General features: G+C 34.0%; 1 protein-coding gene across 1 annotated transcript in view; it reads right to left on the bottom strand.

Moving 5' to 3' along the window:
* The window catches only part of GALNT13 (polypeptide N-acetylgalactosaminyltransferase 13), a 474,459-nt gene that overhangs the window by 187,528 nt on the left and 263,956 nt on the right, over positions 1 to 22,975 (bottom strand). The window contains exon 6 of the mRNA XM_061200203.1: positions 14,095 to 14,212. Coding sequence (XP_061056186.1) covers positions 14,095 to 14,212 — 118 coding nt within the window. The remainder of the gene's footprint in view (positions 1 to 14,094; positions 14,213 to 22,975) is intronic.

Below are 22,975 nucleotides of genomic sequence, written 5' to 3'. Positions count from 1 at the left end.
TAGTTCCTGGGGTCTTCTCTTGCAGGGCCAGGGAAATGATCAAGGAGCACTAGTCTTTCATCAGGTCTAATTACCATTCATCATTACAGGGTTAGTGTGGGACATTTTACCCTTAAACAATTTATTTATAGATTCCTATCTTAATTCAGGAATTCCAGAGGTTAAGATGATTTCTCAAACCCAAATAAAAATATAGAATATAAAGTTGGTTGACCAATTAAAATACAGAATTTAAAAACATAAATAAAACAACAAGGTCCTACTGTATAGCACAGAGAACTATATTCAATATCCTATGATAAACCATAATGGAAAAGAATATAAAAAAAGAATGTCTAATGTGTATAGCTGAGTCACTTTGCTGTACAGCAGAGATGGGCACAGCATTGTAAATCAACTATACTTCAATAAAAAGATTAAAATAAAACAAATAAAATTTTGGTTGACCAATTAAAATAGAGAAAATATATAAGATCAAGACTGCATATCGTTGAACTATGAAATAATAAAATGAGTAGAAAAGTGTAGTCAAATCTTTGACAATGGAGGAACTCATATAGAAACATGTTTTAGTATCCAGGCACATCATGGTGGCAATAGAGAAATGCTACACCAAATTTTGATTTCAATTTTAGCGTCTTTTCAGTGTAAACAGTGGTAGTTTGGTAATAAAATATTTTAAGAATTTTTAATTCATCAAGTTTGAATTTTTGCAGATATAGTGAAATTTTTCAACATAGATATATTTTTAAGAGTGATTTAAAAATCTATTTAAAAAGCTCCAACTACGTTTTCAATGGCACTTAAAATTCAATTTCATTGGTACATAATACTCAAATTCTGAACAGTTGGATCAAAGTCTTCCCTCCACATTATCTCACACCCTCAAAAGAATCATTCCTGGCATCTAGAATCAGTTATTGCTGAAATCATTCAGCCTTATTTAAATAAATCTCATAATAGGTTTCCTTTTTAAACTACATTTCTGGTTGACTAGAACAACAGTGAAACGACTGGTAGTCATGTACTTAAGACAGACATCACTAAGAGTGACAGTATAGTCATAGCTTAAGATGTTGTACATTTACTGCAGTAGTTACCATAGAGATATAAATTTGGCTCTTTAATAAAAAGTACATGAATTTGATTTTGAATGTGTTCATTTTGGTTAGCAAGGTACACCAGGTTTCCTAATTGAATGAACATATATAGAAACAACAATTTTGGAATTTTGTCCTAGAAATCTTCAAGGGGTCAAATATAGGTATATAAAAAAAATAATAGGTTCAATTTCTGGAGTTTTTAATGGATACTTCATTAACTCTGTCACGTGAAGCCTAGTTTGGCAAAATATATATTTAATGGCTTACTGATATTTTATTCTCAAGAGGGAAAACAAAAGGCGGGGGAACCAGACATTCTAGCCTAAACATAGGAATGGCTCAAAGCACAAAGTAGGATCACAAGAGTAAAGATCTGAGATTTCACTGATTTCTGGCCCCTGCTCCTCTTCTGCCCTGCTGTCTATAAGGCAAGACTCTTGAATTTTTCATTTATAAATTCTTCCCTGGTTATCTTAGATCATAGAAATCTCTCCCTTCTTTGAACTTAATGAGTTTTATGTTTGCAACTTGAAATGACCCTAGATGCCATTATACTCTCCAAACTCTCAATCAATTTGGAGATGGTATACCTTGCAGACATACCATCCGGAGTGTCTAGTGCAGGTCTAGGTATATAATTATTTATATTGATTGATGGATAAGATGAGGGTAGATTGATACCTGACTGCTATAGAGAGGTAATCTGAAGTATAATGCAAACATTACAAATGCATTAAAGTTAAAACCAAATATATGGGGGGAGAAAAGCTACTGAGATCCATTATGATAATATGTGTAAAAGAATTCTATAAAGCGCTATTCAAATGTAAAGCCTCATCAAAAAATAAGCTCCTAGAGGAGTTTAGTTTGTTCAGCAAATATTGTTCTGAGAGAATAAATTGTTCTGAACTGTTGAATAAGAAAGCTTTCCCTCCCCCAAAGCATTAGGATATTTGTGCTCCTACAGACTTGGAATGAGAGTTGTAATACTCTCTCTTGCATTATGCTCTATATTGAATGGTCTCTTTGCAAAGCCTTGCACAGCTGGATTCTTCCTGTCAGTTTGGTCTCAGCTAAAATGCTTCCTTAGAATGGTCTTCCCTGACCACTCTAAGGTAATGCAATGTTCTACCTCTCATTTTATTTTCGTCAAGGCACTCACCTTGATCTGAATTTAACAGACTATTTTTCTGCTTACTCATTTATTGTCTATCATCTTCCTCTAGCACAAGTTCTATCAGACCAGGAACTGATCTTCTACGTGTCTGTATGTCCAACTACTAACAAATATTTCTGAGTTAATTAGTGAATTCTCCAAACTAAATTTACTTGCAAACTTTGTTTGAATTTAATGGCAGGTTTATTTCATTTCACCAAACCCAAGATATATAAATGATCCTTAAAATTTCAAAACTAGAAATATTTTTGGAAGTTATTTGCTTTAACTTTCCTGTTCCATTAAGAAAAAAAATGGAACCTTAATTTGTAAAATAAATAGTTCAAAGTTAATTCACTGAGCACATATTTAGATACAAAAAGAAAGTTAAACATTACATTATCAGAATATTTTAGGCACACTTTAAATGTAAATCAGCAGGATAATTGACTTAATTCTCAGCGCCATTTTGTATGATTAAGTACACTTAATGGGAAGCTTTAGTAAAATATGGCCATGGCAGAAAGTGTCAAATTTTTCTTTGCAATAATTCTGAGCCCATTAAATTCTTCAAAAAGCTCTTTTTATCACCATAAATTCAAACAGTTAAATTGAAGTCTTTCATATTTAGCATCAGAAGGATCATAAAGATTTTTATAGTTAACGTGAATACACATGGGATATCAGCACATTAGCAGAGAAGGATCAGAAAACAGTCAAAGAATTGTAGTGTGTTTCCCAAAAGTGACATTTCAGATATTTGTCTCTAATAAAGATTGTTGGTTTCTTAATGTGCTAAAACTCAGTAAAAAGCTAGGTACATCTGGCTTATTGCTATTGCTATATACAGGGAAATTCCTCTTAGTATCTCTGAAATGTACCTGCATTTGTTAAAGAATAACATCATCAAAAATGTTTCTATCATAGTTCAGAAATCAATAGTTTCTCTTTCCTGTATCTTTATTTCCATTTAATGGTTTAATTCAAGAAGACAGAAGAAAAATTTAGAGTGATCTTGTAGTAAAATTTATTCCCAATGAGTAGTTCTGAATAAATCCTGTAAAAATATCACTCAACTCTGGTTTATATATTAATGGAAATAAAAATGTAGATTTTACAGATAACTATTTTTATATCATTTTCATTCCATTTCTTTCTCATTTTATGCATTTCATTTCTATCTATCTTCAGAGTTTCATAGTTCACTAATTCTCCTAATTATCTGAGTCCCAACTCCTTCAGGATGTCTGGTGAGTATCTCTCAACACTCATTTGCAATAGAGATCATTTAAGCTGTAAACTTTAAAATCCATATATTTATTGTCACATTATATCCTTTACAATAACTACGAGACTTGCATTCTGAGTCTTCATGAATATTTAATTATTTGCACTCAGACTCACATACACATAAATTTAGATAGATAGGTAGATCGATAGATGATTGATAGACAGATAAATGGATAAAATAAACAGAGAGCAGACAGAATAAGTTGGACATTAGAGGAGTATATTTGCAGGTTGACATATATAGTATATGTTTACATTTTCAGAGAAACACTCATATGATAAGACTTTATGAGGTCATGAAAAAGAAGCAATGAATGTTATTGGTTCAAGAAGGTACTAAACTGTGAGTGGTACTAACAACCCCAAAGAATATTCTTCAAAAAAATCACTTTAAGAGATAACTAAGTGACCGTAAAAGGGAACCAGAGATTAATAACAAGTTCTAGTGTACCTAAGTCTCCTACAATGCCTTATATTTCTAAAACTAAGTATGTCTCCATGTAGTGTATGTTTACGAGGTGAAACATCACATAGATGACTATCCAGTGTAAGTCTGTTCTCATACTCTGCTTCAGTGAACTAGAAAGGTCAAATGAAGAGGTATAGTTACGAAAATTACCAAGCCTTAGGCTATTATAATTTTAAAAGCAAAACAAGTTCTGCTAACATTTTCTAACACTATCCTAAAGTTTGATTAATATCTAATTTTCCTGTCATTAACTTGTGCTTTCTAAGGGAACACAGGAAATCAGGTATGTATTGTACTTAACATTCAAAATAAAATTCTAACCCATTTATTTTGGAAAAATAGAGTTCTCTATAGACACCTTAATTAAATACCATTATATGATCCTACTGACCCAATGTTCTAAAAATATATAATAGATGTAACATAGTCCCTAGAAACAAAGTCTCAGCTATCCCTTATCTAGAAATATTTTATTCTATAATATCAATTAAACAAAGGATAAGGAGACTGAATAAAGAGAGATGTTTAAACCATTAAGTTAGAGTGGTGGTCCACATGCCAGAAAATCTAATTGTAAGCACAGAAGCAAAAATTTTAAGCCACCTGCAATGTGTTTAAGGTTTATCCTGCACCAGATAGGTAACCTTCGAGTAGTTTGCTGGACTAAATCATTGATATTGGTTTATATTCTTTATGGAGGCCGTACATGAACATGATCTCTTGGACTTTTATGTCTAAGTTTATGACCTCTTAGACTTTTTTAAAAAAGAGGCCAATAAGGTACAAACTTTCAGTTATAAGATGAATAAATTCTGAGATCTAATGTACAGTATGGTGACTATAGTTAATATGCTGTATTATATACCTGAAATTTGCTGAGAGTAGATCTTAAGATAACTATGTGAGGTAATGAACGTGTTAATTAGCTTGATTGTGGTAATCACTTCCCACATCACATATGTATAACATCATGTTGTAAACCTCAAATATATACAATTTTTGTCAGTTATACCTCAATAAATCTGGGGGAAAAAAGAGGCTAAGAAATCTCTATGTTAATATTAAGAGAGTACTTTATGATATTTAAATCAAACTATTTCACAAAACCATCTCCACCAAAATCGTGGATAACACATGAACTTAGATTAAGTTAACTTAACTAAAAGATTTCTATTATAGTCTGATTTCTATGACCAGCCAAATAAAACAAAAACAGTCAAGTTTTATATACTGATAGACAATCCAGTATGCTCAGATTTGCATGAATTAAGTTTAAATAAAAGCAAAGAGTGCCAACAGAAATAATTCAACTAGACTTTTGTCAAAATTGATTTCTATTTAACAAATTATTATGACTGACATTTTCATTTGTCAAAATTAGAACTGCATGGACATTTCTAGAAAATTCTTTACTTTCTTTTAATACTTTCAAAAGCCTGGGTACCACAATCCCCAAAAAGTCTACAAATATTTTCACCTCATTTACCATGCTATTCTGTTCAATGAAAACTTCTGCCTTTCATTTTTCCATTATTTATTATGTCAACTCTCATTTCTTTTCTACTTCATTGCTTGTGCAATTTGGAAATAAATGGATTTCACATCATGAAACATTTCACTTGGTTATGCTCTTCAGATAAATATATTGCTGCTTACATAGTGACTTGGAAGGAAAGAAAATTGGGGCATTTAAAGTAAATTCCACCCTGTTAATTAAACTATTGGTTGTTGACAAAACAGCTTATTTTTTAAGGGTAGTGATAATGATAAAATTAAAATGTCCACAGTATGGTACAGTTTATAAAAAATTCAATAAATATTGTCTTATTTAATCCACATAGCTGTCCTGAGAAGTAGATTGTTAGAATCATATCAAGTGTATTTAAAAGAAACCAGGCTAAGATATAATGAGAATCTCCCCTAAACTATAGAGGTCTACAGCTGACTAGTTACCATCAATTACAATTTTCCTTCATTTGTTTCTCTTTGGAAGATGCCTGTGTGTGTGTGTGTGTGTGTGTGTGTGTGTGTGTGTTTTAATACTTAATAGCTTTACTGAAGTATAATTAATATACATTGGACTGCATATATTTAAATTGTACCATTTGATAAGTTTTGGCATATGTGAAATCTGTGAGGCCATCCCCACAATCAAGATAACGCATATCTCTGTTAGCCCCCGAAGTTTTCATATGACCCTTTGTAATCCTTCCCTCCAGCTCTCCTCTCCCACCCCAATATCCAGATCCCAATTTATCTGCTTCCTGCCATTCACAGGTTAGTTTACATTTCCTAAAATTTTATGTAAATGGACTCATATTGTATGTTATCCTTTTGTCTGGTTTGTTTCATTCATTCACAATTATTTCAAGATTCACAATGTTCTAGGGTGTATCAATAGTTCACTCACTTTTCTGACTAGAATTCCATGTATGGATAAATCATAGCTTATTCACCTTTGATGGAGATTTGCATTGTTTCTAGATTTTGGCTATTCCAAATAAGGCTACTATGAAAATTACTGTACATCTCTTTGTATGGACATGTTTTCCTTTCCCTTGGGGAAATACCTAGGAGCTGTTTAAGAAATAGTGAAATTATTTTCCAGAGTTATTGTACCATTGTACCATTCCCACCTCAATTGTATGTGCTCTTCTTCTACATCCTCACCAACATGTTCTTTTTTAATTTTAGCCATTCTGATAGATGTGTAGTGCTATCTCATTATTTTAATTTCATTTCTCTAATAAAGAATAATGTTAAAGATTTTCTCACGTGGTTATTCGCCATCTATATGCCTTCCTTAGTAAAGTGTCTCTTCAAATCTTTGAGCTATTTTTCCTTGGGTTGTTTATTACTGAGTTTTGAGAACCTTTGGGTTTTTTTTTTTTTTTGGATACAAGTCCATTATCAGATATATTATTTACTAACAATTTCTTCCTGTCAGTGACTTGTCCTTTCAATCTCTTAACAGTGGCTTTGTAGAGCAAATTTTTTTTCATTTTGATGAAGTCCAGTTTATTGATTTCTACCTTTATGGGTTGCCTAATCAAAGGTCACAAAAATTTTTCTCCTATGTTTTCTTTAGAATTTTATAATTTTAGGTTTTACTTTTAAGTTAACTTTTTATATAGTGTGAGGTATGCATTTTAGATACTTTTTCCACATGGATATCCAGTTGTTCCAGTACTATTTATTAAAAATACTATCCTGTTTCCACTTAATAGCCTTTGCCTATTTCTTTTAAATTAGGTGTCCATATACATGACATCTTAATAGCATATGGAGTCTTCCAAATCATAAATGTATATATCTCTCCATTTTTGTAGTTCCTCTTTAATTTCCCTCAGCAATATATTGTGGTATTCAGAGTAAAGTTCTTTGCATATCTTTTGTCAGATTTATCACTATTTCATATTTTTGATTATATTTTAAATGACTTTTTATTTTGATTTTTTGTTACAAGTATATAAAAATACAACAACTATAGTATTCCTGTATCCTGCAAACATGGTAAGGTCATGTTTGTTTTAGTAGCTTTTTTAAAATACATTCCGTTGAATTTTCTAGACAATCATGTCATCTGTAATGACCAGCTTACTTTCTCCTTTCTAATGTTTTGTTTATTCTTCTTGCCTTACTCCACTGCCTACAACCTCCACCGTAATGTTAAGTAGAATAGGTAAACGCCAATGCCCTTATCTTTTCCTGGTCTTATGGGGAAAGCATTCAGTATTTCAACATTAAATATGATGTAGGATTTTTACAAAAGCCCTTTATTAGGTTGAGGAAGTTCCCTGTTATAATTAGTTTGCTCAGGGCTTTTTCTCACTTTCTTTTTATTTTTTAATCAGGAATAGAATTTGGGTTTCATCAAATACTTTTCGGCATCTGTTCCAATGGTTGTTTGATTTTTCTTTTTTTGGTTTGTTAATTTGGTGAATTAAGTTGATTGATTTTTGCATGTTAAACCAGCCTTGCTTTCCTGGGATGAACTTCACTTAGTTATGATGTACATTCATTTTACATATTGAGAAGATTGATTTACTAAAGTTTTATTTAGAATTTTTGGATCTATATTCATGAGGGACATTGGTGTGTCGTTTTCAATTCTTGTAATGTCTCTGTCAAGTTTTGCTCTTTGAAAATGCTGACCTCATAAAATGAGTCAGGAGGTATTATCTCCTCTTCAATTTTCTAAAACTTTGTATAGAACTGCTCTTATTTCCACCCAAAATGTGTGGTAGAATCCACTAGTGTGGTCAGCTGGCAATGGAGTTTCCTCTGTGAAAAGGATTTTTAAACTACAAATTTATTTATTTATTTATTTTTTGCTGAATATACGATTATTGGGTTGATTTATTTCTTCTTGTGATTTATTTCTTCTTCTTTGATAGTCTTTGTTGTTTAAGGAAATTATTTTATCAAAGTTGCCAAGTTTATTGACATAACACTGTAAATAATATTATTTTCTAATCCTTTACAGAATTGTAGAATCCATAATGATGTGACTGCTATCATTTCCAGTGTTGGTAATTTGTATCTTCTATTTTTCCTGTTAAGTGTGGTCAGAAATTTATCAGTTTTACTGATCTTCTCAAGGTAACAGCTTTTGGTTTACTCGCTTTTATCTAAACTTTTCCTCTTTTATATTTCATAATTTCTATTTTGATCTCTATTATTTCCTTTCTTACATACTTTGGATTTACTCTCCTCCTTTTTTTCCAGTCCCTAAAGGAAGAAGCTGAAGTCATTGATTTTAGATCGTTTATATTTTCTTCTTTTAATATAGATGTTTAGTGCTATAAATTCCCCCTAAGTATTGCTTTTAGTGGCACCACAAACTTTGATATGCTTTATGTTCATTTTCATTCAGTCCAAGATATTATTACTCTTACTTTTGACTTCTTTCTGTTGCATGGCCTATGTCAAAGCATATTATGTAGTTTCCCAATATTTACTCTACACCATGCTCCACAAATCAGTCTGGTTGGAGGGTACAGGTATTATTGCTGGTCCTAAGTGAGCACTGGGGCAGTGAGACCTCTAAGATTTATGAGTTTTTTCCTCAAACTTGGGTCATCTTCTCACACATGTGCACTGTTCAGTATTCCATATTTCATGAGTTCTCTGTCTGTGCAGCTCTCTCCTCTCCATTACTCTGTCCACTAAATTCTAGCTGCCTTGATCTCTCCAGACACTCAGGCCCATTTCCTCAACTCATGGAGTCCACTGGGATCTGGCTAAGTCCCCCTTCATGTTGCTGAAGTCTAGACACTATCTCAAGGCAGTAAGCCAAGGCAACTCAAGGCCCCTCCTTGTTTGTTTCCCATCTCTCAGAGACCATCATCATTTATGACTTACTGTCCAATGTCTTGAAACTCTTTTTTCATATATATTTTGTCCATTTAAAAAATTGACTTAGGTTTGTCTATGTGTGTGTATGTATACATTCAGTACTTGATACACTAACTCTAGATGACACTTTCCTTTTTTTTAAAACTCAGTTGTTTTATTTAAGCCATTTTATGAGTGTAGGTAAACATTTTACACTGTAAGTTCTTAGAATGTCAGTGGTTATCTCAGAGGATGTTGCAGCAGTCTAAAAAGAAAGGTTTTTTTTTTGTTGTTGTTGTTTGTTTTTTTCTAAAATTTAATCTCTTTCTGGTCAGGAGAGATTTAGAACCACATATTGACTAACACTTAGAGCAGCAGTATTTTATATATGTATTTCATATTCTGGTTTTAAAGGGCTTTTCATGAACATTCTCTCATTTGATTATCTATGGTTAAGGCCTAGATGCAAACATACTAGAGCTTAGGAGACATGCTACCTTACCCAAACTCACACAGCTAATAAGTGCTAGAGCTAGGTCTTGAACCCAGGCTGCCTCCCTCTCAGACCATTCTTGTAACCACTAGTCTACCCTTCAGGGCAGTGGGACACCCTTCTGAGTCTTTTGCTGCCTTCTGACTCTTTTTAACGACCTCAGTTGGTTCTACAGTGACAGATTATCTCACATACTGTGTGCTGTTGGAAATAACGCTCTTGTGCTATTGCCTCATGCAAGGCAAGGATTTCAGGTGGTGATGCTTATTGGGTGGTACTGATAACATCATGGATATTATTCAAAGATAGATGAGTGGCTCTGTGTGCAATGGAGAGTGCATTGGACTTCTAAAAATAGATGATACCTTTGATGAAAATTTCATACTATACTGGGTTAATTTTGTCATAAACTGTTTTATATGAATATTCATTTCTGAGTTCTTCCTATATAAAATTTCAACCCCTAACAATTTCCAAGCTCTACCATTTCATATTCCCCTTCTTTTCCTTAGTTTTTTCTCTTTAACATTTATCACCAGTATATATATATTTTTTAAATAAATTTATTTATTTATTTATTTTTGGCTGCGTTGGGTCTTTGTTGCTGCGCGCGGGCTTTCTCTAGTTGCGGTGAGCGGGGGCTACTCATTGTTGCGGTGCACGGGCTTCTCATTGCGGTGGCTTCTCTTGTTGCGGAGCACAGGCTCTAGGCGCGCAGGCTTCAGTAGTTGTGGCTCCCGGGCTCTAGAGCTCAGGCTCAGTAGTTGTGGTGCACGGGCTTAGCTGCTCCGCGGCATGTGGGATCTTCCTGGACCAGGGCTGGAACCCGTGTCCCCTGCATTGGCAGGCGGATTCTTAACCACTGCGCCACCAAGGAAGCCCTATCACTAATATATTAATGTATTTTGCTTCTCTTGTTTATTGTCTGTCTCCTTCACTAAAATATAAGTTCCATAAGGACACACGGTTTTGTCTATTTTGTTCACAACTGTATGCCCTGTACCTATTGAGTAGGAAATCAATAATATCAGTTTAAATTTACATTTACATCTTGGAATTTATGCTATTTTGATGATTGTTGTGTAAAGGAGTGGAGAACAGTATCTGAGACTAAGTTTTCAGGAGCATTAGGATCTACTTGTACATATTCTCACTGCTATTGGACATGTATTATCCATAAGAGGCTAACGCGTATAAGAAGAAGATAAAGTCACTAGATGAGACAACCATCTCAGCATTGTTCAGGAAGATCGCATTTGCATGTTAGCTTCTCCCCTCTCTCCTAATAACACCATCAGCTGTCAGGGCTGTCATGTTACGGAGGGATGGACCTTTATAGGGGAGGTAGTGGTACAGTAATTAGCAGCATGGTCACTGGTCTCAGAATGCTGGGGTTCAATTTTCAACTATTCTACTTACTAGCTCTATAAATATTAGAAGTCACTATTATTTTATGCCAAGAATTTTTATCCAGAGACTTCAAGGGATTTTTCAACCCTTTGAAACTGTGTTCAAACCTATTGTGTGTAGGAGACGGATGCATCTTTCTTGGGAGGTCTACAGTTTTCATCAGATATTCAAGGTCTGTCCGTACTTACAATACTCTGGGCATCAAAGATCAAGTGATACTGTTATAAATAAATCCCCCGAAGTGTATTCTTTTGAATTGGCTTAAACTCCCATAAGGCCAGCCACAGTACTAATTTTTTGCAGGAATTTAATATTTCTATGTTTTTCATCCTCAAATCTACATAGACCAGAGCTATAAGACAACTATAACTTTACTATTATTATAATCACCTTTTCACAGTTGAGGTTAAGTAATTTGTCTATACTAACATGATGGAGATAAGAAAACCTCATACATAAATCTACAAAAGAAATGATCACATTTTACTGTCACTGATACCTATGTATCTCTTCTTTGAGATGTGCTTCCCTGAGAGTAAAAGCATCAGGCCTTCTTCACTTTGGCAGTCTCAGGATCCGGAAAGTGTAAAGGACATACTACATGTTCAATATATGTTTGTTGTATAATAATTAAGCTGGATATTAGACATAGATCTTCTGATTATAAATCTCCAACATATTCTCATTTCCTGAAGTCACACATCTTGTTATGAAATTAATCTAAAGGAGAGTGTCATCCCCTTGCTAATGTACTGTTCCAGCGTTTTCTCTCACTCAATATCTTCCTCAGCCAGGGTACCAACTATTAAGCTAACACATATTCATGTCATAGAAAGAAAAGTAAAGTAAAACATGAATCAAGAGTCTAATAAAAAGCAAAATATACATTTTGTTTCTATTGATAGCATACGGAAACTAAATCAAAGACCAGTCACTTAGGAGTACTTTATCTCTTAATAATCTCAAACAACCAATCACAGAAAACCTCCTGTGTTATTATTTAGTGATCTGATCATTCTTATGGCCACTAGTTGCATTCACTCTGTTCACCTGGTATCTGCATCACATACCATATTTTCAAATCTTCCTTTCTGATACCTTAATATCTCTGTTGTATTTCCTGATCATGTTCTCCTGGCATATCATATTATTCCACTAATTTCCTTCTTAATACATTCCTCCCTGACACATCTTTCAATCAGTTAGATGAAGAGCATCCATCTAATCTGAGAGCTCTGTGATGAAAGTAAGGGGAGTCTACTGGCAGAGAATCAAGCGTAACAGGTGAGCAGAAAAGAGGTGAATAAGAATGTTAGGAAAGCAGGAAAAAAAAGATGGGTAATAGGATCACTAGGTAAGAGTAGTATTGCTATGTTGATTTTTTTTCCTTATGAATTTCCAGCACAGCATCCAAGGAATATTGGTTAATGAATGTGTAAATACTCTCTTCATTAAATCTAAGGGTAAGAGAAAATTGTTTTTCAGGTCTTGAGTATACTATCTTTCCTTTCTTCCCCCCTCCCTCCCTCCTTTCCTTCTTTCTTTCTTCTTCTTCCTTTTTAAACTGTCAGTTCTTATATTCTGTACTTTGAGAACTACACTGAGTAAAAAAGTTGGGTCCCCAAATGTCCCAAAGATTGTGCAAAGATGTATTCTGTACTTCATAACAAGAAGACATTCCTGGGTATGCTACTAAGTCTTGTGGAGCAAGCTCCGTCCGACTATGAGTATATAAGCAAATATGGGAAGAATAAAATTTCATTAACTAATGATCTTCTCAGACATTGGACTATTAGGAAGATTTATAGGCAAAAAGTTGTATAACAAGGACATCCTAGTCCTTCTAAAATAATTCAGATTATCCAAGATCCATTAAATTCCACATTATATAAATTCTAAGTAATTCTTATTCTCAAATTTTGACATTTGCTTACACATCAAACATATTTATATTTGTGAAAAACAGTTTACTTTCTAAATAAGAAATTAAAAGGTATAACTCTTGAACTTCATAGATTAATATATCTAAACTCTAATAATTTTGTTGTGCAAATAATGCCAGCAAAATGATACAGTGTTTCAAATCATTCAGGTTAAATTATAGGAAAGAAAAAACAACAGTATTATTAATTTAACTCATTTTTTAAATGATACTGAATGTGGTTTGAAGGAAAAAAACAGTATGCTATCCCTCATTGTTTCTTAGTAAGAAGGAACATTTATGTGTTTTTAAAATTTTTGAATGTAATAATATATTAAAATTATTCATATGCTTCCTAGTATTGGTTATACGAGGGATTAATTCTTAATTTTGTTTACTTGGAAGGCCATTTAATAAGTGCATTTGCATTATTAAAACTGATTTATCAAACAATAATGTCTATGATTGTGAAAACAGTCATGTTACTTGAATTACGCAGAATTCCTTTGACCACAGGTTATTCTTAAAGGTATTTGAGAATAACCTCAAGCAGCACTTGCAAATTCAGATATCATAAACACTTCCAAGTTTCAGTTCAAAAACACAAAGTGATTTCATAGGATAATGCTTTATTAAAAAATAAAGCCCGTCTTTTTAGAAAAGCCCTAGTGTCTTTGAATTATGTATAAAAGAATTATTTTGAAAACTTAAAAATTGCCTCTAATTTCCCATTTAACAGTAAATATTGCATGCAAAAAGACTCTAGCAGAGTTTCTAAACAAGCATTAAAATGACCAACTGATCAGTAATTTGTATCACTTTACAAAAAAGATTTGACAGTAAATTACTGAGTCTATATGTGCATGCTACAGCATAGTATGTTCAGAGTCAAAAAATAAAGTAAAATGCAATTACCCTAAAAGACATTTCAAGATTCTCTCCACCCCAGATATCCATTCCTGCATCGTAAGTTCCTATCTCTTCAAAGTAGTTTCTGTCAATAGAAAATAGGCCACCAGCCATAGTAGGGGTCCTAGTTGGAAAAAAAACAAAAAGAAAAGAATATCTTTTGAAAACAATGTGTGGAGTTTAATGAGACTACAGCAAATATTTTTGAGACATTTTAAATTAAAAAGATAGTACTCAAAAATCTCAAACTGGAAACATAAAGCCAAGTTGTTAGAGGTTTTAAAATTAATAAATAGCATTTTATTTCACACTTTCTGTAAAACTAAATTTAGATTAGTCTATATTTTTCTTATAGGTGATCAAACAGATACAAGGAAGGAACACTGGCCATTTAAGACAGAGGCATATACATCCTTTCTGAAAGGCATAGTGAAGAGAAGTTAGGGCTCTTAGCACTATTCGTAAAGAGATGAACTGGTCATGAAACTACCAATTGTCTTTTGTCACCTAATTATAAATTATTTTAATATGAACTCTAGAAACATATGGAAGTGGTTTCTCTATGAAAAGATCTATAGCCTATTTAAATATGAAAAATATTAAATGCTGTAAAATGTTTATAGGCAATAAGTATCTAATGATAGTTACGTAAGTATCATAAGTACCATAGAACTTTATATCTAATTGTTTACAGCTGTTTACCTAATTAAAATGATAGAATGAATCATATAACCCTATGGATAAACATAAATCCTGTATGCTATTCACAGGTTTAGAAGGACAGTTGGCCAAGATCCAAAACTTTTTACTAGGAATAAATACTTTTGGTTCTCATATTCAAACTTTCTCTATAGAAACTAAGAAGTCAGGTGTTAAGTTTCAAAAAGAATAATTAATTTTTAATTTGAAAAGTTTCATTAAAATCAGTGGTTAATGTGTGAACCACACAAGTCTTTCTGTATAAGCAATGTGAACTGAAACTGAAAAAGAAAGTTCTAGTTGTTCACAAATGAATCTATACTAGCAATGATTATTTTTGAATAGAGGTTTTCAACCTTTGTAGCACATTAGCAGCACCTGAGGCAACTTTAAAAAATACATTTCCATGCTTGGGTACCACTCTCTGCAGATTTAGCTTTAATTGGCCAGGAGTGCGGCCAGATCTTTGATATTGTATAAAGTTCCCAGGTGAGTCTAGTGTGCTGCTAAAGAGGAGAAACTGATCCAGTAACTTAGATTTGGAATGCTCATCCAGGTACAGTTGACCCTTGAACAACATGGACTTGAACTGCTCGGGTCCAATTATATGCAGATATTTTTCAACAGTAACTACTACAATACTACACAACCCATGGTTGGTTGAATCCTCTGATGTGGAGAAACCTTGGATACCAAGGGCTGACTACAAATTATACTCAGATTAACCCCTGAGTTATTCAAGGATAGTTTGAGATTGTTAGAAAACCAAATGTTCTATTTTTCTCAAAATTATATCCTCTTCTGCCACAGGATATGATCATGTTCTCTAACTGAACAGTGTAGCTCATTGAAAAACCACCAAATAATATTGTACTTGGATAGCTACCATATCACAGAGTTCTCTATTTCTCCCAGTGCTCTCACTGTTTTATACTCAGGTAATTAGCTGTCCATCAGTTGGAGTAGCAGAGCCTCACTTGGTCCGAGCTGTTTTCTTACTTTTGGTCTTGCTGGGTTCCTATCAAGAACAGTATCATTGACCTACCGAGTAACAAAGAGAAACACTAACAAAGCTAAGCAGATGGTAATTACGGAGTAGCCACGACCTTCACCTGATTGGGGTTTTGGAACTCCATGGAAATAACTGTATAAGACATTACAGTGCTGAATAGTCTAATGAAATGAGGAACAGAAATTGCTGCAATTATCCTATCATAATGTAGCCAGGTGTTTAAGAACGTTAAGGATGCATTTTTAACGATCAGAGTGCCTGTTCACTTACCTATTTACTAATAGGGAACTAATGCATTTAACTTAAATACATGTATTGAGTTTCATCTTAGAGTTGGCGATAATTCCTACAAATACGTGAGAAATATATTATAAATGGCTACAATTAATTATATACTTAACCATAAAAATGACTCAGATAAGTTTTACTTTTAGTTGAAAAGTAACAAAAGCTTAAAAAAATATTGCTCAAAAAATTCCTGTATTTTCTGAAGATGGATGTTCCTAGGGAGAATTTTTTTTTTTGTATTTGCAATGTCAGTTAGCTCTCTCAAACAGTCCGGAGATGGTGCCTTAAATAATATCGACAGCCACAGACAGTGCTGTGTAGCATGTTCTGTTCTAAGTTAACTGCTCTGTAATGTCCCCCCATGAACTATTTACATATTCCTGTGCAGACCTTAAGTTTTCAGCGTACCTAGAAAATTAAAAACCTTGATTATAGTTGAGTTAGCTAAAATTGTCTTTTTAAGGTTGTGTCTCTGCAATGTCAGACCAATCAATTCCATCAGTTTTATTGGGGAAAATATAATCAGCCCAATGGCTGCAAATATTACCTACCACACAGTAAGTAGGTGAAGATGAATTGAGTTAATAGAACTGAAGCACTTGGCACAGCGCTTGGTACATTATAAATAGTTAATAAGGCTGGGTAATACATCTTTCTTGTTGTTGCTGATATTAATCATTCAATCAAAATCTTAAGTGTCCTTCAATTAATTTTGGCTCCCCATATACATGTTCTCATTTTGGATTTCAAAATCATTTAAAAACACTTCAGATCCAAGAGGTTGAACTCTGAAATCTGCCTCTCTGAACACACCTTTTAATTTTTTAACCCCTCCTATTTCAATCCTATGGAAGTCACTTTTTATCCTTCATTGATGGTTATCATTCCTTAGCTACTCCATATTCTCACAGAATAACTCCCTGCAGAAATTGTTTGCTTCCCTCCTCCCACCCCCTCTCCAAGACTCTGCCATGTCAGCGAGCACGTAGCTGAGCACCCTAGGTTCTCTGTCCTTGCCTGACTGACCCCATTCTCTTTTTATAAATATTAGTTCCTGGGTAAACTTACCCTTCCTCATCTACCTCTGCTCCTAAGACCTAGAGAATCACTAAAAAAGTAATAAGCTGAGGTCATCTGGTCCTGCTACAAGTCCATGTTATTGACCCTCTGCAAGTCCACAGAGACCTAACAATCCTTTTACCTCTATTTGTTCACCTGTCTCATTTTTAACTGAATATTTTCCAAAAGTTTTGGACTCTTCTCAAGAAATTGAAGATTGAGGCAATGCAAAAAATCTAAACTCTCTCAATCATGAACTCTTAACCTCCCTCAATCTCTACGTTAATATGTGTGTTTCTCAGGGCCTCTTCCCTCCTCTTGTCTCAGAGAAAAGAATGTCTCCTTTCCTCTCACTGTGGGATAGCATTCACCCTTTTGCCCTCAGCCAGCTCTTTTCTGACTCTAAGCATACTTTTTTTTGTTTTTATTACTCCTTGATTTACTGAGATTTGCAGATATTGTGTATTATACAAATTGAAGGTTTGTGGCAACTCTGAGTTGAGTAAGTCTATGGGCATCATTTTTCCCACAGCATTTGCTTACTTCATGTCTCTGTGTCATTTTGGTAATTCCACACTATTTCAAACTTCTAAATTATTATTATATTTGTTGTGCTGATCTGTGATCAGTGATCTTCGATGTTAACTATTGTAGTTAGGTGCACCACGAACCACACCCATATAAAACAGTGAACCTAATCAGTAAATGTTGTGTGTGTCCTCACTGAACACCATCCGGCTGTTCCCCTGTCTCTCTTCTTTTCCTTGGGTCTCTCTATTCCCTGAGACCAATTAATAATCCTACAATGATCGCTAAGTGTTCAAATGAAAGAAAAAGTCCTACATCTCTCACTTTAAATCAAAGGCTAGGAATGATTAAGCTTAGTGAGGAAGGCGTGTTGAAAATCGAGATAGGCCTAAAGCTAGGCCCCTTGTGCCAAACAGCCAAGTTGTGAATGCAAATGGCAAGTTCTTGAAGGAAATTAAAAGTGCTACTCCAGTGAACACATGAATGTTAAGAAAGCAAAACAGCCTTATTGCTGATATGGAGAAAGTTTGAGTGGTCTGGAAAGAAGATCAAACCAGCTACAAAATTCTCTTAAACCCAAGCCTAATCTAGTGCAAGGCCCCAACTCTCTTCAATTCTATGAAGGCTGAGAGAGGTGAGAAAGTTGCAGAAGAATGATTCTAAAGCTAGAAGAGGTTGGTTTATTAGGTTTAAGGAAAGAAGTTGTCTCTATAACATAAACCTGCAAGGTGAAGCAGCAAATGCTGATGTACAAGCTGCAAATTATCCAGAAATCTAGCTAAGATAATTATTGAAGTTGGCTACACTAAAACACAGATTTTCAATGTAGATGAAACAGCCTTATATTGGAAGAAAATGCCATCTTAAGACTTTCATAGTTAGAGAGGAGAAGTCAATGCCTGACTTTCAAAGCTTCAAAGGATAGGCTGACTCTCTTGTTAGGGGCTAAGGAAACTGGTGCCTTTAAGTTGAAGGCAACGCTAATTTACCATTCTGAAAATCCCAGGGCCCTTAAGAATTGTGCTACATCTACTCCACCTGTGCACTATAAATGGAACAACAGAGCCTGGATGATAGCAAATCTGTTTACAACATGGTTTACTGAATGTTTTAAGCCCACTGTTGAGACTTACTAAGGTGAACCTGGTCACCTTAGTGCTCTAATGGAGATGTACAACAAGATTAATGTTGTTTTCATGCCTGCTAACACAACATCCATTCTGCAGCCCATGGATCAAGGAGTAATTTTGACTTTCAATTCTTATTCTTTAAGAAACCCATTTCATTAGGCTATAGCTGCCATAGACAGTGATTCCTCTGATGGATCTGGGCAAAGTTAATTAAAAACTTTCTGGAAAGGATTCACTCTTCTAGATGCAATTAAGAACATTCATGATTCATGGGAAGAGGTCATAATATCAACATTAATAGGAATTTGGAAGAAGTTGATTCCAACCTTCAAGGATGACTTTGGGAGGTTCAAGACTTCAGTGTAGGATGTAACTGCAGATGTGGTGGAAATAGCAAGAGAACTAGAATTAGAGATAGAGCCTGAAGATGTGACTGAATTGCTGCAATCTCATAACAAACATTTAACAGATGTGGAGTTGCTTCTTATGAATGAGCAAAGGAAATAGTTTATTGAGATGGAATCTACTCCTGGTGAAGAGTCTGTGAAAACTGGGAAATGACAACAAAGGATTTAGAATATTACATAAATTTAGTTGATATAGCAGTGGCAGGATTTGAGAGGATTGACTCCAATTTTGAAAGAAGTCCTATGGATAAAATACTATCTAACAACATTGCATGCTACAGAGAAATAATTTGTGAAAGGAAGAGTCAATCGATGGGGTAAACTTTACTGTCGCTTATTTTATGAAATTCCCACAGTCAGCAGGCATCAACGCTGAGGCAAGACCCTTCACCACCAAAAGATTATGACTTACTGTACACTCAGATAATGGTTAGCATTTTTTAGCAAGTATTTTTTACCTAAGGTATGTACATTTTTTTAGACACAATGCTATTGCACACTTAAAAGACTACAGAATAATGTAAATGTAACTTTTAAATGCACCAGGAAACCAAAAATTTGTGTGACTTGCTTTATTGTGATATTCGCTTTATTGCACTGGTCTGGAACCAAACCCACAATCTCTGAGCTATGCCTGTACTCTTTCAGCTACTTGTTCATTGATTATTACATTTGTGTTTTATGTCTTTGATTTCTAGATTGTCCCCTTGAGCTTACAAAACTGCTCAACTAAGTTCTACCCTAAACCATAATACATCTTCACTCCATCCTACTACTCATTCAAACCAGGGACATATATTTTCTATTCCCTTCACTGGTGACCTTATCGAAAGGATACTTTCTACATACTCCCTCAACTCCTCTTGACCTTCTCACTAGAATCTGGATCTTGCTCCCATCTCTATAATAACCTCTTTCTGAAAGGGCCCATTGATTATGAACTTCAACAGCCTTTCCTTGCCTGCTTCCTTTGAAAGCATTTAACACAATTTACCAACCTCTTTGCTTAAATTCTTTTCACTTCTGACTCCCATTGCATTGTTCTAGAGAGGTTTTTCCTTCTATCAGTTTACATATTTATTTTACGATGCTTACTGATTCCCCTTCCTCTTCCTTTCCCTTGCTGGCTATCAGATCTCAGTCAAGCTCTTAGTTTCACATCTGTGACATGAGTATAATATACCATTACAGTATTGTTTTGCAGATATATGTGCTTAATAATTATCTTATTTTCCCCAAAATGTAGTCTTCTCAAGGGTCTCTCAGTGGCACTTTTCTCTTTCTAACTCTTTACCTGTATCAGATCATCGGTCATATACCTTTAACCATCACCTCGATGAGGATGACTCCTGATCTATGTTGTCTTTTCTCTCTTCCCTCCTCTGCATTGGTTGTGCTTTTCTAAGTACTCACTAGATGTTTACTTAAAAAACTCCTTCTGACTCTTCTCAGTGTATGTAACATAGAACTGAGAATGTGCTACCACATCTGTTTCTCTTTCAAAGTCCTCTATTTTTTTTCTAGCGTCCTAAGACTTTATTCATCAGACCTTATTTCATCAAACCACCTTCCAGCACCTTTTTCTTTTTTGCCTCATTCGGTCATTTCCTAAATACTTCCTTTTTTTTTTCTTAAGTATTTTTGACACTTATCTCTGTTATCATGGTCACTTTCCAATTTTAGTCCTTTTATTTCTAACCATTTGTTAATGGAACTCTCTTGCTTCTAGAGTCTGCTACTTCTAAAATGTATCCTACAAATCACTGCCAGATTAATTTCTCTAAATCAGAATTCCTCTAAAACTGTTAACCAGATGTTCCACAACCTATTTTAATAAATTCCAGCTTTTTATCTTGGCAGCAGGGATCTGGACCTACCCAATGAGCTCCTCCATTCCTTTTAACTATTTATCTGTACTTAAAGTGTTTAGTTATACCAGTAAATGCTTCATACTTTCCCACCTTGGTGCATTTGTTCACATCAATTTGCCACTTGAATTTTCCTTTGTAAACTCCCCTTATATGTTCAAACCTGCTCCATTCTTAGGTCAATGCAAAGTTTATATGTTCCATACAGGCTGGCATTAGTACAAGCCTCTTCCCTCTAGTTTGGTTATAATCTTTCCCTTCTACCTTGTACTATAGCACTCTGTTTCTCTCAAGGCAATTGTCACTTCTTATTGAGTATTATGAGTATTGAGTATTTGACTTCCATACTTGAAAGTCAAAATTACCTGCAATTTTATTTCTGAAATTGCAAAAAAATTCTTTGCTTACATCTGCTAAATTGATAATAAAGACGCCTTCACTAATTCTAGGGTGTTTAAAGACCTTATCCTCTACTTATAGTTCTGGGGATTGAGTTTGATAGTATTTTAGAATTACAGATATAAAGCTTTATAACAATGTAGAGTAGTAAAGAACTCAAAAAGTAAGCATTTGACATGGAAAAATACTGAAGCTTTTCAGCAGAACTTGATAAGTCCAAAGAAATTGTGATAGAATACATTTGATTATTCAGTAATGCTAAAATGCAAGGCCTGCATTTTCTCCAGTAAGACAATATATCTCGTACTTCACACTGGGATAACCACCATGTGTGTGAAAGGCAGGTAGACAGTAAAGAGACTCTAAGAGGCAGCCAATTAGTTTTTAGGAGTATAGACTTTGTATCTAGATTGACTGGATTCAAAACTCAGTCCCACAGTGTGACCTTCAGCAAGTCACTTAAACTCTATGCTTTAATTTGATCGTCTATAAAATGGGGATATACGTTTTAATGTAATACTCTTAGAATAGTATCAATACAAAGCAAGTACTGCACATTTAAATACTAATTTTAATGAAGAAGAGGAAAACATCTGTTTATCAAGATTATAATCAGCTTTATCTTATTGTGTTCAGAGTCTAATCAATTTTTAATAGAATTGTAATATTTTAGAGTTTTAAAAGCCCTACAGATTTGGTCAACCAAATTTAATTGCAATGTATTTAAATGACTTGTTCAAGGACCCCCCCCCAGCTAGTTAGTGGTCCAGTTAGGAAAACAATTTCTTTCTACATATAAATTATCTATCTATCTATCTATCTATCTATCTATCTATCTAATCTTCTGCCAATCCGTCATCTCTCAATTTATCCTTATAACTCACACAACAAAGGATTTGAGGTAGCTAATTCAAAATACACTTTTTCTGATTTCAAGCTCCAAATTTATGTACCATGTTTTCCTGTGAATGTTAGTACTGCTCTTCAAAGCAATTTCTTTTAAAGTTATTGAAACATCATTTCTTCTCACTAATCCTTTGATATATCAGGATTCTATTTAATCTTACTTGGCAAATAACCAAGATCTCTGGAGAAAAAGTGTAAAGAAGATTTGTGAGACCATAGCACAGCTTTAGGCTGTTATTTGTAATGGTCAAATTACACAATATCTAGACTGTTAGTGTTTAGCTCTGTATTAATAACATTTCTCATATATTATAAACCATGATAAAGAGAAATGATAAGCATATTTTATTATTTACACAAATGTGAGACAAATAGCTGAAATATTGCCATAATTTTGATTTTTTCAAATCATAAAATACAATGACTTCATTTTGTTAACCTCTGTGAAGGTTTAGAAACCAAAGGAAAATTAGACGCTGTGAGTATCTCTCTGTCCTTCCATATTCTGTCAACTATACTCAATATAGAAAACAGAAGAAAGGAATCAAAGGCATAGCCATTCTTTTACTAGAGTAACGAATAATTGCATGT

This window comes from Eubalaena glacialis, chromosome 1, assembly GCF_028564815.1.
Source record: "Eubalaena glacialis isolate mEubGla1 chromosome 1, mEubGla1.1.hap2.+ XY, whole genome shotgun sequence".
NCBI classification, from domain to species: Eukaryota; Metazoa; Chordata; class Mammalia; order Artiodactyla; family Balaenidae; genus Eubalaena; species Eubalaena glacialis.
Note: the sequence above shows the minus strand (reverse complement) of the source record. Positions and strands in the feature narration are given on the sequence as shown.